General features: G+C 36.1%; 1 protein-coding gene and 1 non-coding gene across 7 annotated transcripts in view; both read left to right on the top strand.

Moving 5' to 3' along the window:
• Positions 1–26,253, top strand: part of Nbea (neurobeachin) — a 558,359-nt gene that overhangs the window by 216,343 nt on the left and 315,763 nt on the right. For 4 of the 6 annotated variants that reach the window (XM_052730145.1, XM_052730143.1, XM_052730147.1 and 1 more), the window contains 3 exons: positions 7,692–7,846; positions 9,901–10,027; positions 20,694–20,821. In XM_052730145.1, coding sequence (XP_052586105.1) covers positions 7,692–7,846; positions 9,901–10,027; positions 20,694–20,821 — 410 coding nt within the window. Of the gene's footprint in view, positions 1–7,691; positions 7,847–9,900; positions 10,028–20,693; positions 20,822–26,253 lie in introns of those variants that run through there. The other 2 variants (XM_052730144.1, XM_052730148.1) reach the window with 2 other exon arrangements.
• Positions 5,585–5,699, top strand: LOC128106802 (small nucleolar RNA SNORA69). Its single transcript, XR_008216850.1, has one exon. It is a non-coding gene; the product is annotated as a small nucleolar RNA SNORA69 (small nucleolar RNA).

Below are 26,253 nucleotides of genomic sequence, written 5' to 3'. Positions count from 1 at the left end.
CAGAGTGTTGGCATAGCAATTCTAGAAATATGAGAAGGGTTTTAGGAAAGATCTCTATCCAGCTTTGGAGTTGGAGAAGCACGGTAGGAATCTTAGGCACAAAAAATTCAGTATTGTGATCCTAGGCAAACAATGTGATCATGTTAACTAAAACAACTTGTCCTCAAAAATTCATGAAATTATTGATGAAGAAAAATACCTGGGAAATCAGTCCAACTCACCTTACTGTTAAAATCACTCGAATCTTTGTCACATGGTCATCTCAACAATTTGAGCACACCTGTCACTGGAAATTAGTTGATAAGTATTACAGAGATTTCTTGGTGCTGCTGGCCCTAACTTAGTATTTTCAGATACATGGAAGTTTCATTTTATTACAGGTCTTTAGATGTTTTAAAAGTTACTACATGTTTTCCATATTTTTTTGGTCTTTTCAGGCTTTGTAAGACTTTGTTATCTTTATATCCTATAAGTGTTTCTTTTAGATATGAGAGTATTGTTGTTACTGTTAAACTATGAAGCCTCAAACTGCTCATAGGTTTTCACTTAGGAAGACAGCAAGGGAAGAATGTCACAGGATTATAGCTTCTTGCAGTCTGGGTACTATTGCAAAAGTAGACCTGACCTGCATCAGCACTTTTGAGGGTTCCATGGTAATATCAATAGCTTAAAGAGCAGTGATAATCTGTAATAATCAGGTGCCGTTTCAAGCACTTTGACAGCAGCCTTATGCAGTACAAACCATTGGGAATCTCATTGTAACAGTGAAGAGAAATACGGACTCACATGCTCCATTTCACATAGCTAGCAGTTGTCTGATCTAGACCTCTAACCTAGGTTAGAACACTTAGAGGTGTGCTCTCAGTCACGGTGCTTCACCAAACCCAATGGGGTCTGTAGGTGAACTTTTCTTTCCCGCCCACCAGTTTCCAAATAACCGACAAGGAGACTTATTAATTGTAAATGCTTGGCCAATAGATCAGGTGGTTACTAGCTATCTCTTATATTTTAAATTAACCCATATTTCTTATCTACCCTCTGCCACGTGGCAGTACCTTCTTTCAACACAGTATAATCATCTTGCTTCTCTCTGCTATTCTCATGACTCTTCAGATTCCACCCTCCTTCTTCCCAGCATTCTCTCTGCCCTGAAAATCCTGCCTAGCTGTTAGCCAATCAGCTTTTTATTAACAGTGAGAGCAACACATTTTCACATTGTACAAAAGTATTATCCCACAGCATTTCCCTCTTTGTCTAAATAAAAAAGGAAGGTTTTAATTTTAACATAGTAAAATTATGTACAACAAAACAGTCATCAAGTAAGAATTATAGCTAAAATATTCAGTCCATTTGTATTTGGCAAAATCAGAGAAAATATTCTATTATCTATCTTTGTGAGTCTAAAGTTTCATATCTAATTTACCTTTCTATCATAACTAAGGAAAACTTTAAGTCTAATTATTTAGTCTTCAACTCCATCAAAGACCCCAGAAGGGTGAAATGGTACCTAGTGACAGGGACATCTGGCTGCCTGGACAGTCACCCTGGTTCTTACATAACCTTGGGGCATCCAGCTTTGGCCTACAGGCCTAGTATCTGACAGATATTTTTGAGAAGCAGGAAATTTTGAAAAACTGTCCTCCCTTGTCTTGGCAAAGTTTGGTAGTCGCCTTCTTTTGTGTCCTACTGGTCCAATTTGGACAGTGTACTGTCAGCAATTGAGGCAAGGGCAGTTTCTTTGCCCAAATGGCTAGCTTTGGCCATAAAGAAAGTAAATTTCATATGGAGTTTCTTCAGTGCCCATCTTCTTTTTTGAAATAAATGGGTGCTGTCAGGAGCAGATATGTCTCACTGTCAAGAAAAGCCTTATTTTTTTAAAACATTTTAAATGCCATATTCTGTAGGTCTTTGAAGTGTTTGAAGACCATCTATCCATCCAAATATATGTTTAACCTTGAAAACATACCTAATATGACTACAAGTTTGATTATTATAGATGACTAACTACTTATCTATATTTTGTAATGATACACTGTATTTTTAAATGAGCTATATAAGCACAATACCCCAAACAAGAGTGGAAACATACATACAGTATAAAAAAAAAACTTTAAATTTGTATCAACCAAAAATCATACCAATGTAAAATATTTTGAGAGTAATAGTTGTTTTTGGATTAAAGTAGATTCAAAAACCTACCCTTTTTTCATCATATCTATATTATATTCCCCTTTTTCCTTCAGAAAGAAAGCCTTGAATGTAACTCCTTTGTTTAGCTTTTTTCTGACTATGACCAATAATAACTTATAACCAACCCCCCAAACAATGACAAACATCCATAATCCATTGAATAACCAAAATCCACCCATACCCCATTTTTTGAGGAATGTGGGTGTCGTTATCTAGACTACTTCCTGTTGTCTGTGGGTACTAGTATCTTTGGGGGAAGCTTGAAAATCAGGATAATTGTTAAGTCTTGACTGTCATATCCTGTGAGGCTGCATCATCTCAGCCAGAATCCTTGAAGCTGTTTTTAATGCTGGATCACCTAGGCCATCTGTTTTATTGGTGTCTGGTCCCCTTGCTCTGAAAATACAAAAACTTTTAAAAGTAACATACATACCTGGATTAATACAAGTATTGACTGTGCATTGTATACAAGTCAGTCAAAGATGATTATTTGTTTTATGATTGAACAGTTAAAATACACATCACATGTCTTATAGTTCTAGGATTATTTCTTAATGTCTGTAGCCAGGATTTCAGGGGGTCTTCACCAATCAAATCTGATTTACTTTAAACCCAGAATAAATCTTCAGCTTCTCATTTCCTGTAGAAATAAAAGCATAACCTCTCTCCCAAAAGTAATGTATATTTTGACTTCCATTTTGAAGTCAAGACATTTTAAAAATATATATGTTGATTTAATCCAGCAATTTTATAATCCAGTGTGTCTTAGCAGCTGTTGTCTATTTATTAGCAATTAGAAAATCTAAAGACAACACAATAACATAGAATCCAGACTCTGTGTATTTTCCATCTTTACGTGGCGTACTATAATTTTTTGTTCTATTCCTTTTTTAAGGACTTTATTTAAACTATTTTTTAATCTATGACTGTCTCTACACTTTCTCTCTTCTCTCCCAAACTATGTATATTTTTTAAACATACTGTAATCCATTTAAAGGTTTTATCAGTCTGGATCTGTCTTTATTGCATATTTGTAACCTTTTCTGTCTGTATAAGGAAACAAAACCCCAAACCAGCCATGCATTGTCCTGGTGGCGCTTGCACTGGCAGCTCAAGCTCACAGGCAGTGGCTGGGAGATGCCTCTCTGTACCACTGCCTGTGTGAGAGATTGTGGGAACCTACCATGCAGCTTAGCTCATGGAGTGCTGACAGGGCTCAGGCTGGCAGCTCAAGTATGCAGGCAGTGGCTGGGAGACACATCTTGGCATTGTGGCCAGCATGAGAGACATGAGACTAGGAAGCCGTTTCTTTCTCAAACTCTTTCAGGTTTTATGTAGATGTAGGTGACAAACATTTGGGTGCCATTTTTAGCTGGACTTTTCTTTCCCACCTGCCAATTCCCAAAAAACTGACAGGGAAACTTAATATTAATTGTAAATGCTCAGCCAATAGCTAAGGCTGGTTACTAGCTAACTCTTAACATTTTAAATTAACCCATGTTTCTTATGTACTCTGCCATGTGGTGGTGCCTTCTTTAAACACAGCACGATCATTCTCTCTGCTTTTCTCCTGACTCCTCAGACTCTGTCTTCCTTCTTCCCAGCATTCTCTTTGCCCTGAAAATCCTATCTAGCTATCAGCTTTCTATTAACAATGAGAGCAACACATTTTCACAGTATACAGAAGGATTATTCCACAGCAGGGTTCATTGAAGGGTTTCACAATGATTCAGGTTTTTTGTTTTGTTTTGTTTTGCTTTTTTAAACCAGTAATCATTTGTGATTTTTGAATTTCATTGATAAACTTTCAATACAGAATTTTCATAGTTATTTTTTGTGATATTTCTCCTAGAATATGCACAGGGTACAATACTATTGATAAACGTTCCTACATGCTATAGATAGTCTGTTATAGGAAGGTTTGCCCATATTTGATAATGAAGACAACGATGTGTTATTCAGAAATCTATGTTGTTATTTTTCATCTTACAGCACTGCCAACCATGTGTCCATGTCGTGTGTGTGTGTGTGTGTGTGTGTGTGTGTGTGTGTGTGTGTGTTAGAAGTTGATGTCAGTTATCTTCCTTAGTTGTTTTTGACTGGAGTTTTTGAGACAGGGTTTTTCACTGGTCTTGAGCTCACCAATTTGGTAAAACAGGTTGGTCAGCAACCCCCAGGAACCCTCCTATCTCTACCTCCCTGATGTTGGGCTTACAGAAGCATGTGGCCTTGCCTTGTTGTGCTGGGCTTTGTACACAGCTACAGGGGGTTGCAGTCAAGTCTTCATGCTGGCACAGCAAGCACTTTATCCACCTAGCCATCTCCTCTATGTTTCTTTATCAACAGGAATTTTTGAGAGATGCAGGAAAAACATGAAATAATTTTACTGATAAATTTCTTTCAAATTAAGAATTGGTTTTGTTTTTGTTAGGATTCCAATGAAATGGTATGCTTCATATTATTCTAAATCATAGAGAGAAGTTTTGATGATAAAACAAATGCATCAGTATTTTCTCTCTTTTTTGTTACCTTTATATGTTTGGAACTAGATACCATAGGTCCTGTAGGTAGGAAATTCTTTGAGTTTAGAGAGTGAAAACAGTTGTTAATAGTTCTAAGGTATCTCATAATTGATCAAGTCATTCTAAATGTATCCTCATTTAAGCTCCCAAGTTAATATGTGAGCATTAACATCTTTATTAATGAGAAACTATAATTAGAACCATACAGCTTGAAGATGTTCAGTTCAGCTCTCAGTTCTCTGTTATTCCATTGTGTATTCTTTTTATGATGTCATACTTCATCTTGGGAAAGTAAATGGAGACACTAGATAAGGGCACATCATAGGTGGATTAAGAAGACAATGTGTGTTTTTAATCATCAGAAAGTTGTGACTTGAAGAATGAACCTAAAGCATTTGACTTTGTTATCTTTAGAAAGAAGAAAAAGCATCCTGAGAAAGTGGAGAAATTTTTATGGCAAAATTAATATTATTTAAGATTATAATACCTTGGGATGGAGAGATTGCTCAGAGTTTAAGAGCACTAGCTGCTCTTCCAGAGGTCTTGAGTTCAATTGCCAGCAACCACATGGTGGCTCACAACCATCTATAATGAGATCTGGTGCCCTCTCCTGGATTGCAGGCATACATACAGGCAGAACACTATATTTGTAATAAATGAATAAATCTTTAAAAAAATTACAATACCTTTAGTCTCAAAAAAGTTATAAAAGCTCATTAAGAACAATAATTATTACAAGTTTAAATTTTCAACACTGAAATAGTTACTGAAGAAATTAACAAAAGAAGGGTTTGTGTTATGGAAAGGTAAGTTTGGACTTGAGAATGTGATGTTCATAGTTTCACTGAGTGGACTTCATCCATTAAAAGTACAAAGCAGGTTACAGGTACAGCTCTTCATTTTGTGGGAGTATTGCCACTACCCTGCTGAAAGAGAAACCATGTTTACCTTTATGAGTGTAAAAATGACAGCCTGACAAAGACAATTCAGAAAAATAAGTATATAATAATAAGTGGGCATATTAATAATAAAATATACAGGCATTAAATGACAGCATACATTGAAGATTTTCATACTGTCAGTCACTATTTCCCATGCTTTGAGTTTTATCTTAAATCATCTTGTGAATCTTTTCCTGTAAAATCAATCATAGTTGAGTGATGCTTGGGAGATATTTATGAAATAAAGTTTAAAGTGCTATAAATTTTGAGAAATAAGCCTTTACAGCAAGGGATTGTAGATACTGATTATATTTTGGAAATTAATATTTTAAAATTGAGCAATGTCCACATATGTTTAACATGAGTTTAAGACAGTGAAGTTAAGATTTTTTTTTTTTTTTTTTTTTTTTGGTTTTTCGAGACAGGGTTTCTCTGTGTAGCTTTGCGCCTTTCCTGGAACTCACTCGGTAGCCCAGGCTGGCCTCGAACTCACAGAGATCCGCCTGGCTCTGCCTCCCGAGTGCTGGGATTAAAGGCGTGCGCCACCACCGCCCGGCTCAAAGTTAAGATTTTTAAATGAAATGTATTTAAGTGTTGAATAAATATAAGAAAATAATGAATTTCTATGCTACAAAATTAAGGCATGAAAGCTAAGTAGCACTTTAACTATATATGTGTGCTATAATATGAATTGTCTTCTGTTAGTGAAAACGATTTTAATGAGAGAACTAAAAATACTAGTTTTTTATTCCCTTTGTGTGTTTTGTTATCCTTCACTTCATTTTTCAGCATCATATTTTCTTTGGCAAATATTTCTTTTACATATATATATGTAAATTTTGACAGTTTTTAGAAAGAAAGTGGAGTATGTGTGTATGTGTATGCATGCCACCTGGAAATCTGAAGACTTTGGAGAGTCAGTTCTCTCCTTCCATCATGGAAGGAGAATGTCTTGTTTCTGCTGGACTGTATAGCATGTGCAGGCTGACTGGGCAATGAGCTTCTGGGCGAATCTCCTGTCTTCACCTTCTATCTTACATCAGAAGTGATGGAATTAACAGGTGCTTCCTACCATGTCTGGCTTCTTTACTTGGGTTCCAGGGGTCAGTTTCTCAGGTGTAGCACAAATCTTAAAAGTCTTATTAATAAAAACAAACCTGGAGCCAGGTATTGGGATGAATACTGAAAGATCAGAGAGACAGAACACGCCACAGCTAACCTCACCTTGCCAAGTTCCCTGCTGATCTTGTTTCCTCAGACTGAAAACCTCTGAGTCCTCATCCGAATGGATCTCAGCTGTACTGCTCCTCAAAAGCCTAAAAGCTTAACAGACTCTAGTTCCTGGTCCTCACGCCTTATATACCTTTCTTCTTCCTGCCATCACTTCCTGGGATGAAAGGCGTGTGTCACCATGCCTGGCTGTTTCCAGTATGGCTTTGAACTCACAGAGATCCAGACGGATCTCTGCCTCCGGAATGCTAGGATTAAAGACGTGTGTTACCACTGCCTAAACCTATGTTTAATATAGTGGCTGTTCTGTTCTCTGAGCCCCAGATAAGTTTATTGGGGTGCACAGTATATTGGGGGACACAATATCACCACACTCAGGTGCCAATTTTATGGCCATTTTACATGCATGATGGTATAATAAGAAGGAAGTGGACATTTTGTATACATTTTATTGCAAGATTATTTGTTAAGCATGTGCAAAATATATTGACCTGAGAGCACTTGTTTCTCTGATTTATGGTTATTTTTCATTTGTCATTTTAAGAAAGATTTACAAACTCCAGAGTCTACTCTAGTGTTTACCCAAAAAACATTTAATGTCATAAACTTCCCAGTGTTTGCTTAAGTATTCCATTTATCAGTGATGTTAGGTTTGCAAGTTAACAGTGTTGAGGGTTAGGGAAGGAGAGGAAAGGACTGAGGGAAGGGAACTTAGCTGGACTACATTGTTGACTTTGTGTATCTGTTGTGCATCTTGGGAACAGGCTTTATCTCAAGCCTTGGTGTTGTTTTCTGTCTTTGTCTGCAGGAGTGTGGTGGTGCCTGTAAAGAAACCACCTCCAGGTAGTCTAGCTGTCACTACTGTGGGAGCCACCGCTGCAGGAAGTGGGCTGCCAACAGGCAGTACCTCAAGTATATTTGCTGCCCCTGGAGCTACACCAAAAAGTATGATTAACACGACAGGTATCGTCCTTATAGACTTTTGTGAAGCTTCATCCTTTTTTCTCCGTTTGCTGTATCTTCATTTTCCCATTTGTTCTCAACAACTAAAAAGCCCAGATCATTTAGAGTTAGCTTAGTTTTTAGTGTGCTGCAACAACTTCTCACAACTTGTTGCTGGTTCTAGGACACACACACAGTGGTCATTTCAGGAGAGAGTACTAGTTTTTGTTTTGAGTTTTCTCAAAACATCATAGCCTACTTTCAAGGTACAGTCAGATTATTGGAATACATTTGGGAAGCAAAAGCTGATTTAGATACTAGAGAGTGACAGGGAAAAAAAAACTTATAAAGCATGTGAAGGTGCATCAAACATGTTAGTGCTAGAAAATGGATTTTTTTGGATTGAACCCTAAGGTGTATCCTTTGCTAAATCCTTTGAGGAAAGGCAGAATTCTCTAAGAACATTGATGATATGCAAGAGCCTCAACTTTGTAAACAGAGCATATGAATACGGACCATTGCCTCACACTGAATTAATTTATATTCTTAGGTTATAACTGTATCCAATTCATTGTCCGGCTATTTTTATGATTCTAGTAATCAAAAATTCCAATTTAAATTCTGACTAAAATCAATCTCTCTCCTCTCTCTCTCTGTCTGTCTCTGTCTCTATCTCTGTCTCTCTCTCTTTCTCTCAAATTTCCGGAAATGTTCCTGTTGATTATTAGCTAAATAAATCCTCACCCAAATCTTTGTGATTCCATTTTAGGTATTTATACAACGCAAGATGATCCCTGACTTTCCTTCCCTGACTATAGTAGTCTTCTGTTCTCCAAACTGTATAGCCTTGAACTTTTCCATTTATTATCATTACTTAGATTCTTCCCATTTCTATTGATTTTGTAGCTCCTTTTTGTGCTTTCTGTATCTATCTTGTTTATCATGCCACCTGAGTCTGACATATCATGAGCCACACATTTATGGGTGTAGTAAGTAGAACACTCTCTTAAGCATATATACTTGTCTCAATCATTGAGCAGCATTAATGGCACTTTAAAATTTGTAAGTTTATTTTTTTCCGTTTTAAAAATTTAACAGTGTAGTAGAATCTGTACTTAGTGATATCTAGTAAATAAAGTCCTTTTTTTTCTTATGACTGCAGTAAAATGAAAAGATTAAATCACCTTTTGTCTTTGTACAAGACAAGTTATGTTTTCTTGTAATTTTGTTTTAAAAATTAGTGATATATAACAGTATAAGTTTTTTGATAGTATAAAATATGTATTACAGTAAAAATTAAAACTAAGCAATAAACTTCCTCCTTAATACTTGATCATATATAGAGAGATATAAATGTGAGCTAGCATTTATGCTGGGCACAGTATACAGTTTAGATATTGGCACATGGCACTGTACAGCTGTTATAGTGGAAATTCAGTGAGCAGCTCACTTTGTTGGAATTAGCATAAGATATAATACTTAGGAACACTAGATGTCCCTCACTTCCTTTGATGTACTCACATGACATATTATAGAAAAATCTCTAAAATGGCATTTTCATATCATTGAGGAGAACTAATTATTTTAAAATCAGGTACTGTTATACTCAGGATAGGACCTCTGAAGCAATCATTTTATCATAGTCAGAATTTAATGCTGCAAAATGACAAAATTATGCTCCCAGTGCTCTGAAAATTATGCCTTAGATCATGAGGTCTAAGAAAATTACAACATAGCAATAAATATGGGGACAAAATTTTCACATTTAAATTTGCATTATTTTATTAGCCATATTTAATCTAGATTTTTTTCATCTGTTGATGTCTTTCATTTATACCCATTTGTAGCATGTAATTTTGTTAGATTAACATAAGTTAACTGGATTTTAATGTAATATCCATTACTTAAAATCATGGAATTTATTAGTATACTAATGACCAAATAAATTTTAATTGTCAAATTCTTGTTAGAAATTCTGATGAGTTGTTCTTTGAAAATCAAATAGAAATGAAGTAATAAAGTTATTTTTCTAAATAAATTTATATTTAAAACTAAAATTATTATTTTGGGAACAGGTGCTGTGGATTCAGGGTCCTCCTCCTCTTCCTCCTCTTCTAGTTTTGTGAATGGTGCTACCAGCAAAAATCTTCCAGCTGTACAAACTGTAGCCCCAATGCCAGAGGATTCAGCTGAGAACATGAGGTATGCATAGTGATTCGTTACTTTTACCAGTTTTACTCTCCCTTTTTAAGACACAGTGAAATATTCGGTGGTAGGTACACATACGGTAAACATTCTTGGGAATGTCAGTTAGGTACATACTCTTAATATATTTGGTTTTGCCTAACCATGGTACTTGGGGAAATTACTTAAAGTCAGTCTTATATTTTCAAATGGAGTTTGAAGGGTCTTGATTAAAAATGCTTACAGAGATTTTAATTCTCTGTAGTATAGCACATATTATCATTTCCAATAATAGTTCAAATGTGTAAAGATAGCACAGTAGAAATTGATCATCTCTGAGTGATAGCACTTTAAACTATTAGCGTTGAAAATAAGTCTCTGTAGTTTTATGTAATATGTATCATTGGACCTCAAATAGCCAACATTTATTTTGTTTATTGTGGTAAGTGATGACTCATAGAATGTACTGCCCCTCATTATGAAGTTTATAAACATTTATAATTTTCCAGTTTTTATCTATTTCAAATAATGCTTTTATGTAAATGACAGTATGGGTATCTATTATTGTCTGAGTATGTGCTGTGCTACTGTGCATATCTGTTAGGCAAATAAAAGATTATAGTGGACTTGCTGCCTAGTCTTTCTGTGTACTGTGACTAGACTATGCCAAGTGAATTTTCTGTGCATTTGTCAGAATTTATGGACTCGGTTGCTGAAAATAGAATGCCAGTTCACTCTCATCTTGGCCATTTTGCAGGCTTTTTTTTTGTCATTTTCATTATCAGTATGGCCTGTTTGGAACAATAGACGATATATATTTGGTGAAATTCACGGTACCATTTTTTGGTGTGATTGCCTCTTGTGTTGTATAAGTATTTGCTTACATTTCTCCACTCTTTCTGTTGAGTTTTGTAACCAGCTGGAATGGCTTTTTGACAAATAACAGGGATAAGAAGATGGCCATCCCTCATTCGAAGACTTCTTTGTACCATGATTCTCCACTTCTGTCACCAGTTATGTCCTTATATTCTTGTTTTGAGTTTGACCCTCAGTTCTGCTCTATCTGTACACCTTCTACACAGCTGACAAAATTATCTTCAGGTTTAATAACGACAGTAAGGGCCTTGAGGGAGGTCTTTGGGTCAGAGTTCTCCCTGCTCTGTACTCTCTTAGAACTTTAGAATCAGAGTTAAAACACCAGCTGTGTGAAATAAGTGTGCATTTTCCCATAGAATGGAGTCTTCCGAGACCGTTCTGCAGTGTGCTGGACCTTTAGTTCTCTTTCCAGGTTTTCATTTCCACACTGAACATCAAATACTCCTTTCAGAATTTTAGTTTTTCTTAAACTAATGGTTCTTAGCAATGATTCTTATTTTGCTTTGCATAAATTTTAGTATCTTTCTGAGTTTATTCAGTTTTAAGGAGTTTAATAATTTGTGTCTATATTTTTCTCAAGTTAATTTTCATTTCAACTTCATTGAGATCATTTGTTTATGTTGCTGAAACTCAATAAAAATGATCAGAATGCACATTTTAATGAGTTTTTGTAGTTTATAGTGTGGTAAAACCATATGGCAAATTAGGATGAAAAAAAATATACTTATCACTTCAGAAATGTCCACATTTCTACATGTAATTTACCTGTGCCCAGTAAACACTTAGGTGCTTTTCAGCTTTACATTTTAGATTTTACATTCAAGGGTTTTAAAAGGATGTGATCATATGATATGTACTGGTTTTTGTCCTTCTTTCACTTGACTTATTGATTTGTTGATTCATTTATCTCTTTGTTTTTGACTGTTCTTTTCCTATTTAGTACTAAGTATTATTCCATTTTGTGACTCACAATTAATTTATCTGTTTACTCAATGATAGACCTTGGAGTTTTTCCAATTTTGGCATGTTACAAATAATGATTTAGAAAATCCTAAGTCTTGGGATTCCCAATACATTTCTTTTTTATTTCTGTTGAGTAAACAATTAAGAATAAAATCACTGTTAGGATAGTAAGTAATTGCTTAAGATTATGAGAAAATGCTGAGCCATTTTGCCAAGTAGCTGTCATTGCACTTTCTGGGGCGATGTATGAAACAGTCCGTGCTTGACATTTGTCTGTACTTGCTGTTGTCACATTTTATAATGGTGGCATAATTAGATCTTGTTGGTTTTTTGCTACCTGCTGAGTGGTTTTGCCTGTGTTTATGGGTCATTGAACTCTTTTCATTTGTCTTAAAATGAATTTTTTCTTATAATATGTAGGAGTTACTAGTGTACTCTGCATAGATGTCCTTTGTCAGCTACAGGCATTCCATTGCCTCATTCTATAGACTGTTAAGAGCAAGAACTTTCTAATTTCTGTGAAGTTCATTGCCTCAAATAGTCATTTCTTTTGTGATTTATGACATCTATAATAACTAAGTTATCTTTATCAACCCCCAATGTCCTGTACTCTTACTTTACCCCCTAAAAGTCTCGTATCTTCCCCACTAATGGCTAGGTTCCTGATCTATTTGGTGTACTTTTAGATAAACAGCTTTGAGATTTGCTCTTAGGTACAGTGGTACAAAATTTGTTTTATCTGTTTCGTAAAACAAACAAAATTGGTGATATTTACATTATGGCTGTATTGATCCTGTAGGCTTGTGGAGCATTATTAGTATCTACTACTGACTATTAATTATTCATGTTCATCAGTGCTGTCCATCATGCATTGAGATCTTGTGGTTTTTATTGTAACAGTCTTGAACTTTGTATTGTGCCTTTAAAAATAGCTTCCATGTCTTTGATGGTGTTCTGAGTTAGGATTTCTCTTTTTCTTCCTTCTAGTACTTGTGTTGGGTTAATGGCGTTTTCTTTTTCTTTCTCCCAGTTTCTCTCCATTGTTGATTTGTTTCCTTCAGTTTTAAATACTTAAGGTTTTTATGTTGGAGTTTTAAACTAGCACAGTTGTGTAGTATTATTTTCTTATAATAGTTCACAGTGGCCTGTTCTTGTAACCTTTGATCATCGTGCATCTTATTTGTAATAGTTTGGTGGAGTACTAAATTGTTGCAAAGAGGTATAGCACTTACCAAGCATGCATTCTGCTGTGGGATTCAATCCCCAACATGCAAATAAAATGAAATTAAAATAGATAGATAAATCAAAAGGAGCAACATGTTGCTATTGTTTTGTCTAAGACAGTCAGTTTACCTGTATTTATTATTTCTAGCACTCTTAATTTACACAAATCTAGGGTTTTGTCAGGAATCATTCTCTGGACTGAAAGAACTTGCTCAAACAGTTCAAGCTAGCTTCAGATAGTTCCTCAACATTTGTTGTTTGGAAAAGCCCCGAGTTTTACTTTCATTGCCTAATGATTTTCTGACCAATACAGAGTTGTTGATTTTTATGTTTTGGAAATGGATTTGAAATACACTTTCTTTCATGTCTTCAGACTTGCAGGGTTATTCTGAAGAGAATGCCATTCTTTGTTCTGTGACGTGAGCCTTTAGTCTCTGCTTTCCTCAGACTTTTTATTATCTTCATTGTGATATTTTATTATGACAAATTTGGGTTATTTACTATTAAAATTCTACAAGGTGTTTTATGTCTCTTGGGTGTGTACTTTTAGTATCTTTTACTGTTTGGGGAAAGTTCTTAACTGATGATCATTTATTTCTTTTACTGTGTCTTTCATTTCCTTAGTTTTGTGTTGTGGCCACATCAAATTTGCAGAAATCTAGTACTCTGTAACAACATCTGTTTATTAATTCCCTCAGTTCTACAGGCTTCAAGTCTAACTTACTCAGACTGGCCTCATAGCTGGCCCACATTCTTATGGAGACTGGAATCTACTTCCAGATTATCTGAGGCTGTAAACAAATTAAACTCTTATCAGATAGGACTTATGGACCTGTTGCTTTCCTTGTTGTCTGTCTGGGCTGTACTTGGCACTCAGCCTTTTCCCTTTTCCCTGCATGTGGCTTGCTGTACTCAGAACCAGTAGAGTGTGTCAGGTGCTTCTCATTCTGGACTGCTGTTGTTCCTCTTCTGACTCCTCTGTCCTGTCTTCTTCCTTCTCGGTGCTTCTTCTGGAACCACTGAGGTGTCCAATAGTCCATGTGTTTAGGGTGAGCACACCTACAGGGAACTCTCCCTGTCTTAGTGTACATATTCTTAATTTGACTTGCAAAGACACTTTTGACATGATACATGTCCTATCTGTAGGTTCCCGAGGCTGTGGTTCAGGTATCTTTGGACACATTATTTAGCAACACCATAAGAAATTAGTTCTTACTGTCTCAAAGCTCTTGAATTCCTATGTGATAAAATACTTAAAATCATATCTTTTAACTGTTAAAAATATGGTGTGTGTATTGCTTTATTATTAACTAAAATCACCATATTATGTAATTAGAACTTAACACTTTTTAATTGTAATGCTGTATCCCTTGAACAAAGTCTCCTATCCTCCCTCTTCTTCCCCTGTCTCTAGCCTGTGTAACCATATTCAGTTCACAATTTCAATAAGACTGAGTTCTTCAGATTCTTCATGTGTGAGATCATACAGTATTTGTTCTGTACATGATTTATCTCATGTTGCATATTGTCTTGCAAGCCTATCCATGTTTGTTGCAGATGACAGGTAGTGACAGAATAGTACATATTCTACATGTGGTCTAGATACCACCCCTTCCGTATACATTCACTGTTGCTTGAGTTTTCCTGCCTGGCCCACAGTCAGGACAAATCTCTCTCACCTGCCAGTCCCACAGCCTCTCAGACCCGACCAAGTAAACACAGAGATTTATATTGGTTACAAACTGTATGGCCATGGCAGGCTTCTTGCTAACTGTTCTTACAGCTTAAATTAATCCATTTCCATTAATCTATACCTTGCCACATGGCTCGTGGCTTACCGGTATCTTCACATGCTGTTTCTCATCATGGCGGCTGGCAGTGTCTCTCTGACTCAGCCTTCCACTTCCCAGCTTTATTCTCCTCCTTGTCCTGCCTACACTTCCTGCCTAGCCAATGGCCAATCAGTGTTTTATTTATTGACTAATCAGCAACACATTTGCCATACAGAACATCCCACAGCAATTCACCTATTGACAGACACTTAGGTTAGTTTCACATGGCTTTTGTCAACAGTACTACGGGAAGCATGAAAGTGTTTAAAGTCACTGATTCTTCACCTGGTTTACTTGACTCTGTTGATTCATCTAATGAAAGCATATTGTCTCTTTTAATTATATTATTCATTTCTACCATTGTTTGAGATTTACATACTTTTGCTTCTTTTGTAATGCTCCTTTGCTCATACATGTTGGCTGTCTTGTCATGTCTTAATTCTTACAGATAGTAAATAATGCTTGCTTTAGATTCCTAGATAGTTCTAGAATCAGATTTGCTTATGATCCTGGTTCTATTAGCTTATCTCTGTTTTGTTTCTTTCTGCTCCTTTGAATACATTGTAATTTTGGTTGAAAATGAAATTGTGGATATGATGTTGGCATCATAGTAGCATTGATGCCTGAAATGTGCCCTGTTCTACTTGTGCCAGGTTTTTAGTGTCAGAAACCAAGTCATCCTAGTTTAGAGATTAGCAGAATTTTCTTTTTGTTTTGGTTATTCTCTGTGAACTGTAACTCTCTGACCCTCTCAGTCTTTACTTTTTACTTGAATGGGTGCTTTTTTTGTCAAATGTTCTCAGTCTTCTTCCCTCTTTGTAGGCTGCTTGGGTGTTGTCTTTCAGAGAGGCTCAGTACTCTGAACCCCTTCTACAGTCTTAGACTGCTAGTCTTTCACTGAGTACTTCCGTGCCCAGTGTTCAGGGGCCTGGGCTTCTTGTTGTCCTTGTTGAGACTCAGTTCTCAGTCATGGGCAGATAGAGAATCTCACATGGATTCTGACTACTCAGTGATGGAATCTCGAAATATTGAGATCTCAAGATGTTTTCTTACCCCATTCCTGGTGCAGAGAATTTTCCTGTTCTGGCACTAGCAATGTTTAGGCTTTCTTTTGTGTCATGAATTGGAAGGATTGCCAGCTTTCCCACAGCTTCCATGAGACTGTTACCCTGTCATATGGAGGAGATGGAGAACGACTCCAAGCTGTGCTTTGTGCCTTCTTGCTACAGTTATTGGGACATCTCAGCTTACAGAAGCAAAGGAAGTTTTTCCCATCTTGTACATTCTATCCAGTCTTGTCTTATCTATTGGTGAAGCTTATAGAAAACCATTTGAAAGTAACTTTAGAATCCTGCTATGTTTACCACTCTGAGAATTTTGCTCTCCCATGTTATAATGCTATCACTTCAACTTCAGAAATTTCAAATGTTAGCTGAAATGTTATGACCAACTCACATAGTGCCTTATGTTTCTTCTTCCTCAGCTTTCATCATCAAAGCAAGTTCCTGTATCTTTTTCCTGTTGAGAAGTTCTTGTTTTTGATTTCAGGTTCAAGGCTAGTTGCTATCTGGTAGAGTTTATATGCTCTTGTGTCAGAATAGAATTCTGTCTATTGTGTGGCTTCCTGCGTAGTTATTTCCTATGCGTGCTACTCTGGGTTTCTCCATCACAAATAGATGTCCAATAGTTCTCCTTAAGTAGTCAAGTTATTTGTTGATTTTTTAACTTACATTTTACAAAATTACCTATGAACTGAATGCTATTCTAAAAGCATACTAAATTTACTACCTCAGGAAGGAGCTTCATAAGCAAAGCAGGGCAGATGTCTGCTTACTGGGGAATGTTCTGGATAAGACCACCTATAAAGGCTTGGAGAGTGAGAATTAGTCTGCAAGAAAAGTGAAACAATTTCAGGACACTGCTTGGGGAAGAGCCAGCACTGCAGTAGCTTCAAGAGAGGTGACATCTTCAGTCAAATGAAGGCTCGGTCTCTTTACCTTTCACTGACCAGCATTGGGTTTGGCCTTAGGTGAAGCAGCCTCTCTTCTGGGGACGCTCTACAGCCCTGCTCAGAGCTCTGCCAGAAGAAGAGTCACTTAAACAGCTCCTGCGATGTTACTGTCTGGGAATAACTTTATTTTTAGGACGTTTTATTATAATTTGTCTATCAGTGATTTAAAGCACAAATATCCTGGCCCTTTATATTACTGGGCTTGAGTCTCAGTTAATGGTTTATTTTCTTGACTTTATATTTTTGTCTCACTATAGGGAAGTTTGATGATATTTGTTCAACTAGTTGACTTGAAAAGACGAATTGCTGCATTTCCATGTTCTGTTATTTCCTTTCCATCTACCAAACATCCAATTAACAATTTCCAAAAATGTACTCCAAAAGCTTTTATAATTATTTAAATACATCTCTAACAGGCACCATATTTCTTAAAACATGAAAAATATTTACTTAGAATTTAGTTTATATTATAAAGTAATAAACTTCTTATATGGAAGAATTCTGTTTGGCCTCAAATTTCTTAATCTTGTGTAATTCTATCTACTTTCTTAATGTGTACATTGTGCTCTTAAAATATATATTATTCTGTTTGGAAGAAATTAGGAGAAATGTCAGCTTTCTATTTTATAAGATTGTGGAAAAATAAAATAAGCACACATTTCTTTTTTACAGCATGTTGTTTTGCTTAGTGGTAGCAACCCTAGAAACTTACAGCTTAAAAACTGTTTGACTGTATGTTACTGATTCTGAAATTTCTGATCTGTTTACCCATCAGCTCTTTAGTATGCTTACTCATGTTTCACAGCAGTAATTGAATGAAAGCCTGATAAAATGTTTAAAGGCAGGGCTTGTCAGTTCCTAGTCATAACATGTAGCTGATTAAACAACCTTGGATGGCTTTTCTACCATAATACTCTCTTTCTATGTATTTTCTTAAACAAACCATTTCATTTACCTATGTCTACATTCCCTAATTCATATAGGAACATTTAATTGGTTAAGTGTTTCTACCATGGAATTCCTTAATTAAATTATTTTCTATCTGCTGTATCTTCTAGGTACTTTACATAATACAGTTACTTACGTTAGCTTTGGATTCTGTTGTTATAATTGCTCATTCCTCTTTTATTTTAAGAAATGAATATTTAAGAATTTTACAAAACAAAATTATTAATTTTTCTTTATGAAATCAATACTACAAAAGAATTGACATTGAGAGTAAATCAAGACTATAATTTTATGAAGTAGCACAATTATAATAATGGAATTTAATAATATGTATAATGTCCAAAATGAGTGTGGGTAATTACAAGTTTTCTAGGAATAGAAAACATAGCATGTTTCTATGCACTTTTTCATAAATCTTCCCCATTCTCCTGACATTCTTCTTACAACCACCATGACCTTGGATATAGCTTGAGGTCAAATCTTTGTTCAGAAACATTTAATAAGTACTGTAGCCACAGGTTTTTAGACACTGCTTTCTCCCACAGCTTAATTGTGTTATATTTATATGAAATCCTTAGAATTTGCTAAGACTTTTAACATGCATGTAAAAGGAAGTACCAGGTTGGTATAGTGACACACACCTTTGATCCCAGCACTTTGGAGATAAAGGCAAACAGCTCTCTGTGAGTTCAAGGCCAGCCTGGTCTACAGGCTGAGTTCCAGGACAGCCAGAGGTACATAGTGAGACCCTATATCAAAAGAAAAAGAAAAAAGAAAAGAAAAGAAAGTACCTAATTGTGGTTTTTAAAAAACAACAACATTATTAAGTACTTGTACTGCAGGCCACATTGTTTTATTATTAGATTTCACATCTGAAGCATCATTACCTCATTTGAAGGTTTTATTGTCTTCTCTTTAACAGTAACAAAATTATTGTTAAAATGGTTGATAAATAGCTTCAGTTGTTTTCTCATGTACACCATAGTATTTCAACAGTTTATACTGTGCTTTTCTCCAGGAAGAAAAGGAAACATTAGAAGAGAAGTGCAGGCCCAGCATAATGTGCCTTTTTGTGTGGAAGGATTCAAGTCTTTCTTTGCCAAGAAATAAAGGGGCTCTAAATATGAATTTTATTTCTGTTCCACTTATTTTGATAAATTATATGTGGATGAATACATATTTTACCCTCCTTTGAAAACACACTTGGAGTAATGTGTAAATATCAACATCAACAGTAACCTGTCAGTTTCTTCAATGTAGAAAGGAATACAAATACTTTTCCACTTAGAATGTTATGTGTTATATGGTGAGGAAATCTAGCAATATGATTTGATGATGGATATAAACCTCCAGAATCTTGAATTTTCATATTTCTGTGTGCTCACTCACTCATAAATAAATATCAGTGCTTCTTTCAGAAACCAGCTTTAGAAAATATTAATAATTATCTGGATCTATCTCATTTCTATAGTTGTAATCCCTACTTATGCTTTCATAGTAGATGGAATTACTTTATCTGGAAGCTATGGACATGATTTTGCTGATGAAAAGGATTTGATGAAATAGAAGATGAAAAAAAAAAGCTCTATTTATAGTTATAAAAAGTCAAGAGAAAATCTATTGTGATGGTGAGAATTCTGAGCCTTTAGGTAGTCCTAACTCTCCAGCTTTTGTGTTAGCATTTCTTAGCATCAGCTTCTCTCTAGAGCAGTCAGTGTCAGAGTGGTCCCTGATTGGCATCAGCATCACCTGAGACTTGCATGTACACTCTCATTTACAGCTCTATATGCTCATTTACAGCACTATATGGGTGGCTGGGCAGTCTGTGTCAGCAGGCTCTGCTGTGATTCTGCCTCACCCCACAGCTACAGGGCTGGTTTGAAATAGATGCGTCACTGTTAATGCCTTACTCCATATCTTCTGTGTGAGCAATGAACTCATCTAACCTTATATTGATTTTGTTGTTGTTGTTCAGTGTATCAGTCATATTTCACAATAATACATATGAGTGGGTTTTATTCAAAATATGACAAGATTAACATTACTGACATCTCACTATGTACTGGATGCTTTTCTGCTCAGATTTTGTGGCTTAGATGATTAATCTCCACTGGGCAAATGTTAGGATCATCGTTCTTCAAGCAGGCAAAGCTGATGTTCATAACATCACATGACTTATTCTGTAGCAGAGCCAGTATTCCCATTTAAGCAGTCTTTCTCACCACTTACTTCTATGAGACATAAATCTATGGCCAAAATATTAACCTGCCTATGTAAAAATATTTTCCTCCCCCATTTTTTCTTTTACTTATAACATATACCTACAAGGCAACTACTTAAAATGCAATCCTGAGCAATACAAATATTATTTTACTCTGACAAAGCAAGTCATCTGACTTCCAGTTACCTCTTTAGTTGTCCGGCTTTACAGGAAATGCTTTTTGCTAACAGGAGTTTAAATTCTTTGTAACTGCTATAGTGAACACACAGTAGGCCTGAAAGCCATTGTCGCTGATGATGTGTGGAGATATAGAAGAACTCATTTTTTTCCTGACATTCCTAGATCTGGGCAGTGCCTTTGGCCCCTTTGGGTGCAGGACTCGGGCTCTTTTTCATAATGTAGTTGTTCTCATTCTACTTCAGTCTACAGAGTAGACACCAGACTCTGCAACACTGTGTCCCTCCCAGATTTCCATATGAAGCTTCCTATTTTCCATGGGCTCGAACTGGACTTTTACTGTGACTTGTACATATTTTAATTTAGAACTAAAGTTTATTTGGCATTTATATTGAACTATATTTACTAGTCTTTATGTCTTAATTTCAACAGCATCACTGCAAAACTTGAAAGAGCTTTAGAAAAAGTTGCTCCTCTTCTTCGTGAAATTTTTGTAGACTTTGCCCCATTCCTATCTCGTACACTTCTGGGCAGTCATGGACAAGAGCTATTGATAGAAGGTATGATTTCTCTATATATTCTACATATTTTACTTTCATGAAATGTACCTGTTAATCATGGCATAGCTTGTGCATTTAAAAAGATATATATTGCCAAAAGAATTTAAAGATACCATAGCTGCAGATTCTCATGAGACTTTGTGTGTATGCTTTCTCTTTACTCATTTTAAAGTGCCACTTTGCAAAGTCAGTGCCAATGACAGAATTCCAAATGAGGAACTTTGAAAGGTCTTAGAATGGACAGTAGTGACTCTTCTATCTCAGTCTTATTAGTGACACTGTACATCCTTCCAGTGGGACAGCATTTATTAAGCATTGGTCTCTTAACATTCCCTGCTGTTCTGAGAGTCATGATTCTTCGAATGACTTTTCTTATCCATATGATGTTTTCAATGTAAGAAGCTGTAACCAGGAAGTCAGTAAAAACATTGAGAAATACTAATGGGCATTTGATGAAGCTGTTGTCTCCTCGTCAACAGCAGCTCAAGTCAAGTAGTGAATGGTGAAGATTTAATTTGTATACCTGTAGTAGGTGAGGAGCTTTGAAAATTATAGTTAAACAAAGCTTTATTTCACTTAAGCATTTCAGTTTATGACTGTTACTGCGCTTCAGAAAGGGAAGATCAGTATTAAGATGGCCCTGCAAGTAAAAGGGGTTCTTTACACCCTTTTAGTGGCCTTTGGATTTAGTGCTTGTAGCTTCCACTTCAGCTTACTGGAGAAGCAGGGGCATTTTCCTGTTTGTTCTGACATTGTTGCTCTGCTTCTGCACAGTGTTTCTATGAGGCAAAATGGTGATAGTCAATGTCATCCCTTGGGCTCCTATTTCTACTGTTTATGGCCTTTGGGAATTGCTGAGTTACTGTAAGATGGAGTATTTGGATGAGAATTAAATTGCATAATGCATTTAAAGTTTCCAAACAAAGTGGTAGCTTAGGAGAACAGAAAAACAACAATGTCTTTTGGCTGAAGCAGTGTGGAATAGAAAGTACCCAGAGGGAGCTGAAACATCTTTGTCTTCACCTTGAGTGACTGGCAAGCTGTCACAGTTGTGAGGAGAGTGGGAAAGTCATTCTTTCTGTCATTACTTCCACCCACAAAGTGAAGTAGGAAATGTTGCAGGGATCTAGACTCTGAGCATCTCACTAACTAAAAGCTGCCCCTTAATGAAGTTCATGCTCTTAGAACCTTGAAAACTTCACCTTGACCTCGGATTGTGCTTGTCTAAGTACATTGTTTCAGATGTGTGTGATCCATTGGACAGTGTGTGTCCCATGGATGCACTGATGCACCTGTCCTGAGTACTGTGATGGAAGGACCAGATGCTTCCCTCAAGGAGCTTACAGTCTACAGGGAAAGACCTATAATTTAGAGCATATACAAACAACATAGAGTATAGTGAGGCCAAATGGCTGGATGACCACATACCTTTCTAGTGGGATCAGAAGCAGGTATGTTCCTGGGCTTACTCCTGTCTGCTCTTAGAGTCTCTTTCTCATCTTCATGTAATTTTGAAGTAAGTGTCTCTTGCTTCTGTTCACTTACCAGGGCAGCCCAACCCTGTCTTATGAATTAGACAGACTTTGAGCCAGATACCCCATTAGATTTTAGATATTAGATATCTCTGACCAGGTACCTCATTGATACCTCAAACACACTTTCAAAACTTTAATCACCTTTCCTCTCAGATGGATTTTCTTATGTCATTACTCACTTGTTTTGTTATTAATGTCACTCAATGTAAACATTTGAAAAAATACCTGATCTTTAAATTGTTTTCCTTCTACTTGATATTTACAGTAATTTGGTAAGAAATGATAATTTTTGAAAATACTGCTTTGAAACCTAGTTCTCCAAACAGTACTGCAAATACTTTATCAATCTGTTTGAAAACCTGCTAAGATGGTGGGAATGATGTTTTGGTAGCTAAAAGTGGAGATGTACATGTAGATTCTAAGGGGACTAATGTTTATCGGTGCATTTTTTTCTTGCTTCCTTAATTCTTTTGGTTTTGTTGAGTATATTTTCCTGAGGAGCAAGAAAGCTGGTAATTATGCTTTCATGTTTTTTGTAACATGGTAATTTTATTTTAAAATTTCAATAAATATTAATTGAAAACTAATGTAAATGTTTTCTCACACCTTGCAAAATATTGAGTATTTTTCTGTTTTCATGTGTACCCTTTGTTCAAAGTTTACAGAAATTAGAAATGCTAATTGAAGATAAAGTAAAGGAATAAAGTTAGTAATATAGTAATGCTATGTGATGGGCTTTATGTTGTTATTAAAATGTAGCCACACATTTTACATAAGTTATCAAAGAGCCAGAGCATCAGTAAAATTAGGAAAGTAAAAGTTATAAGGCTCAGATATAGGTTCCATCTCACGGAGTGAGCCTGAAGTAAAGTCAGATATTGGTTGGTTACCTCCACAAGCCTTGTGACACCATTGATCTTGCATATCTTGCAGGCAAGACTCCATTGTAGATCATAGATCACAGGGTTTGTGGGTATATTGTGTAATGAACTCCCTAAAGATAGGTCCTGAACATGTCAGGCAGTGTATCTTCAGAAAACCTGCTGCGTAGTATGCCTGTAAATAGACTATTGCCAATCACTAAAATTGGGGATAAGTTTGATCAGCTGAAGGAGCAGCATCAGACTAACAAATACATATAAGCAGATATGTGAGAACTCAAATTTCTTCCTAATCATATATGTACTGGGACAACTGCCTAACATATCACCCAGTGTATGTTCTGTGAGCTTAAGCACTGAGCCCTGGTATGGTTTCTAGGATCTTTCCCCTTCCCCAATCCTTTTGAAACTGTTTGTCATTATTAAAATGAATCTGTGATTTTATTTTAAAAAGGCTCACGTTACAGGGTCTTTTTTTTTTTTTTTTTTTTTTTTTTGGTTTTTCGAGACAGGGTTTCTCTGTGTAGCTTTGCGCCTTTCCTGGAACTCACTTGGTAGCCCAGGCTGGCCTTGAACTCACAGCAATCCGCCTGGCTCTGCCTCCCGAGTGCTGGGATTAAAGGCGTGCGCCACCACCGCCCGGCACGTTACAGGGTCTTAAGTGAACATATTTGACTATTTGATGTTCTAAAGAATTATTCCCAGATAGTATTTTAACTACTGTATTTTGGACAAAAACATTCCCTTGCATAGCAGTCTTTCCAGAATTTTCCATGGCCAGATATCTGGACTTTTTCTTATACCTTTTTCATCAGTAGGTGAAAGGCAAGAGAAATGACTGGGAGAACTCTTAAGTATCCCTCAAATATCCTAAATTGAATCAAAAGACTGTGAATAGTAAGCCTCTATTGATAACAGTGATGTAATATGGACTTACAAGTGAGTATTCTAGAGCTGGAATGCTGCCACAAGTTAAAAATTAGACATTCATTATTTTCCCTCTGGCTCAATATAGTTTTATCCTGTAGATTTTCTGTAGTCAGAATTATATATAATGATCATGTCCTTCCTTGCTAATGTAAAGTGGCATTTCTTTATAACAGAATGATAGCAAATGGTAGATCTTCAAGCTGTGAATATTGTTTTTTAAATGTCATTACTTGGGAAAATGAAATGTTGATAACCTTAATCTATGACCCTGCAAATGGCCCGTCCAATCCATGTATCTAGGAATTACTGCTCAGTACCAGAATGAAGTTCATATCTGCCAGAATTTGGTTGTTGCTTTCCAGATTCATCTATTCTCCTTCCTCTTGCTGTAGACAGCTGGTAAGCAAGTCATACATCATATATCTTATTGACTTCTTTGTTTTATGTGGAGTTGTTTTCTTTTTATATAGGGTTCTCTCCATTTTATATAGACCTCTTCCTTTTACATGAAGTTCTCTTCATTTTTCGTAGAGTCCTCCTCCTGTCCTTTCCTCTCCTCCAAGTTGTACTCATCCTTTGACTCCTGTGACAGGGTCTATAAGAAACTTTAATGCACTCTCTTCAGTGCTTCTGTGGGACATTTTATTCTACTAACAAGATTATTTTCATTTATAAATAAAAGTATCTCATACTTTTCTTGCCATTTTCTCACTTAAGTTTTATCACATAATTAATATACAGTATTCCCTTCTTCTACCTGAAAGGACACTGTTTTTACTACTGATGATTTTTGGTAGAGGTAAAATTTTGTGTTCCTTGATAAGAATTCCCAGTATTGATCTGCTGTCCATACCCATGAGTTTTCCACTTCATTCTAGATTCTTTACTCTACCCTATAGAAGTGCATGTTGTTTCCTGTTCTCGCTTGTTTTTCATTTGGGGCATCAAATTCAGGATCCTAGGTCTGCCAGGTGAGTGCTGTAGTGCTGAGCTCATCTCCAGCCTCCACTCTTACTCACACTTCCATCTTTCCATTTTCCTCCAATGTGACATTTCCTCTCTTCTAAGAAGGAAAACTGTCAGAAGAAGCCAGGAAATTACACAACCAATACTTCATCTCCTTAGCCATTGATTATTTCTGTTTGAAGTATTGCTTACCATGAATAAATCTTGTGACTTTTTACTTTATCGTATATGTATGATACATACTTTATCATATATGTGAGTCTGACAGAAGCAAACCTTGAATTTATGTAACTGAAGCCAGTTTCATGTTTTAAGAAAAGAAAATCACTTTCAGTGTCTATATAATAAAATATATTTGAATTGTATCTTGGTTGGGTGTTTTATGTTTAGTTTTCCTTCTATACATGTAGTTGCTCAATTTTTCTCTTAAGCAATCAATCACTGCTACTTTCAGTTGTCTCTGTTCTTTATATGCAAGCTAAAACAATACCATTCATTTTCATATCAATGTTATTCAACATGTTTTGTTAAACTTACTTTGTGATTCCAGAGCAAGTATATGCTATTTTTATTTTTCCTTTGATGGAAAAGACTGTAGTTATTCAAATCTTAATTAGCTTCCTTTAAAAATGTTCAAATTCTTTATGAACTACTGTCTAAGAGTCCCTTAGAGTAAATATAGATCTAAGTGTCGAAACCCACAGCAAAGATGACAGAAAAATAACAAATGGTCAAAAGTATTAGATCTATTTGGCTTGCTGCAGCAATGGAAACTACATGCCAATAAAACCAGAAAGCTCTTCTCAAAGATCTGAGGGGCTAGGGAGATGGCTCCGTGCTCTCACACATGCATGAGGAACAAAATTTGCATCCCCAGACCTTGCATAAATGCAAGATGGGTGTGTCAGCCTGCTTGTGAATGAAGTGCTGGGGAGGCAGAGGCAGGGAAATTCAGGAGCAACCTGGCTGGCTAGACTAGCCATATGGGTGAGCTCTGGACTCAATTGAGAGACTGCCTCAGTGAATAAGTCCCTCACTTACTGTTCATCCTCTGTTATCTGGCTTCAACTCCCTTAAGTCTGTAGAACTGTTTTAGCTCCTGTGACAGCACAGGCTCAAG

This window comes from Peromyscus californicus, unplaced genomic scaffold (assembly GCF_007827085.1).
Source record: "Peromyscus californicus insignis strain IS unplaced genomic scaffold, ASM782708v3 Scaffold_9__1_contigs__length_137607984, whole genome shotgun sequence".
Lineage (NCBI taxonomy): Eukaryota > Metazoa > Chordata > Mammalia > Rodentia > Cricetidae > Peromyscus > Peromyscus californicus.
The sequence above is the reverse complement of the archived record's forward strand: the minus strand, read 5'-3'. Positions and strand labels throughout refer to the sequence as shown.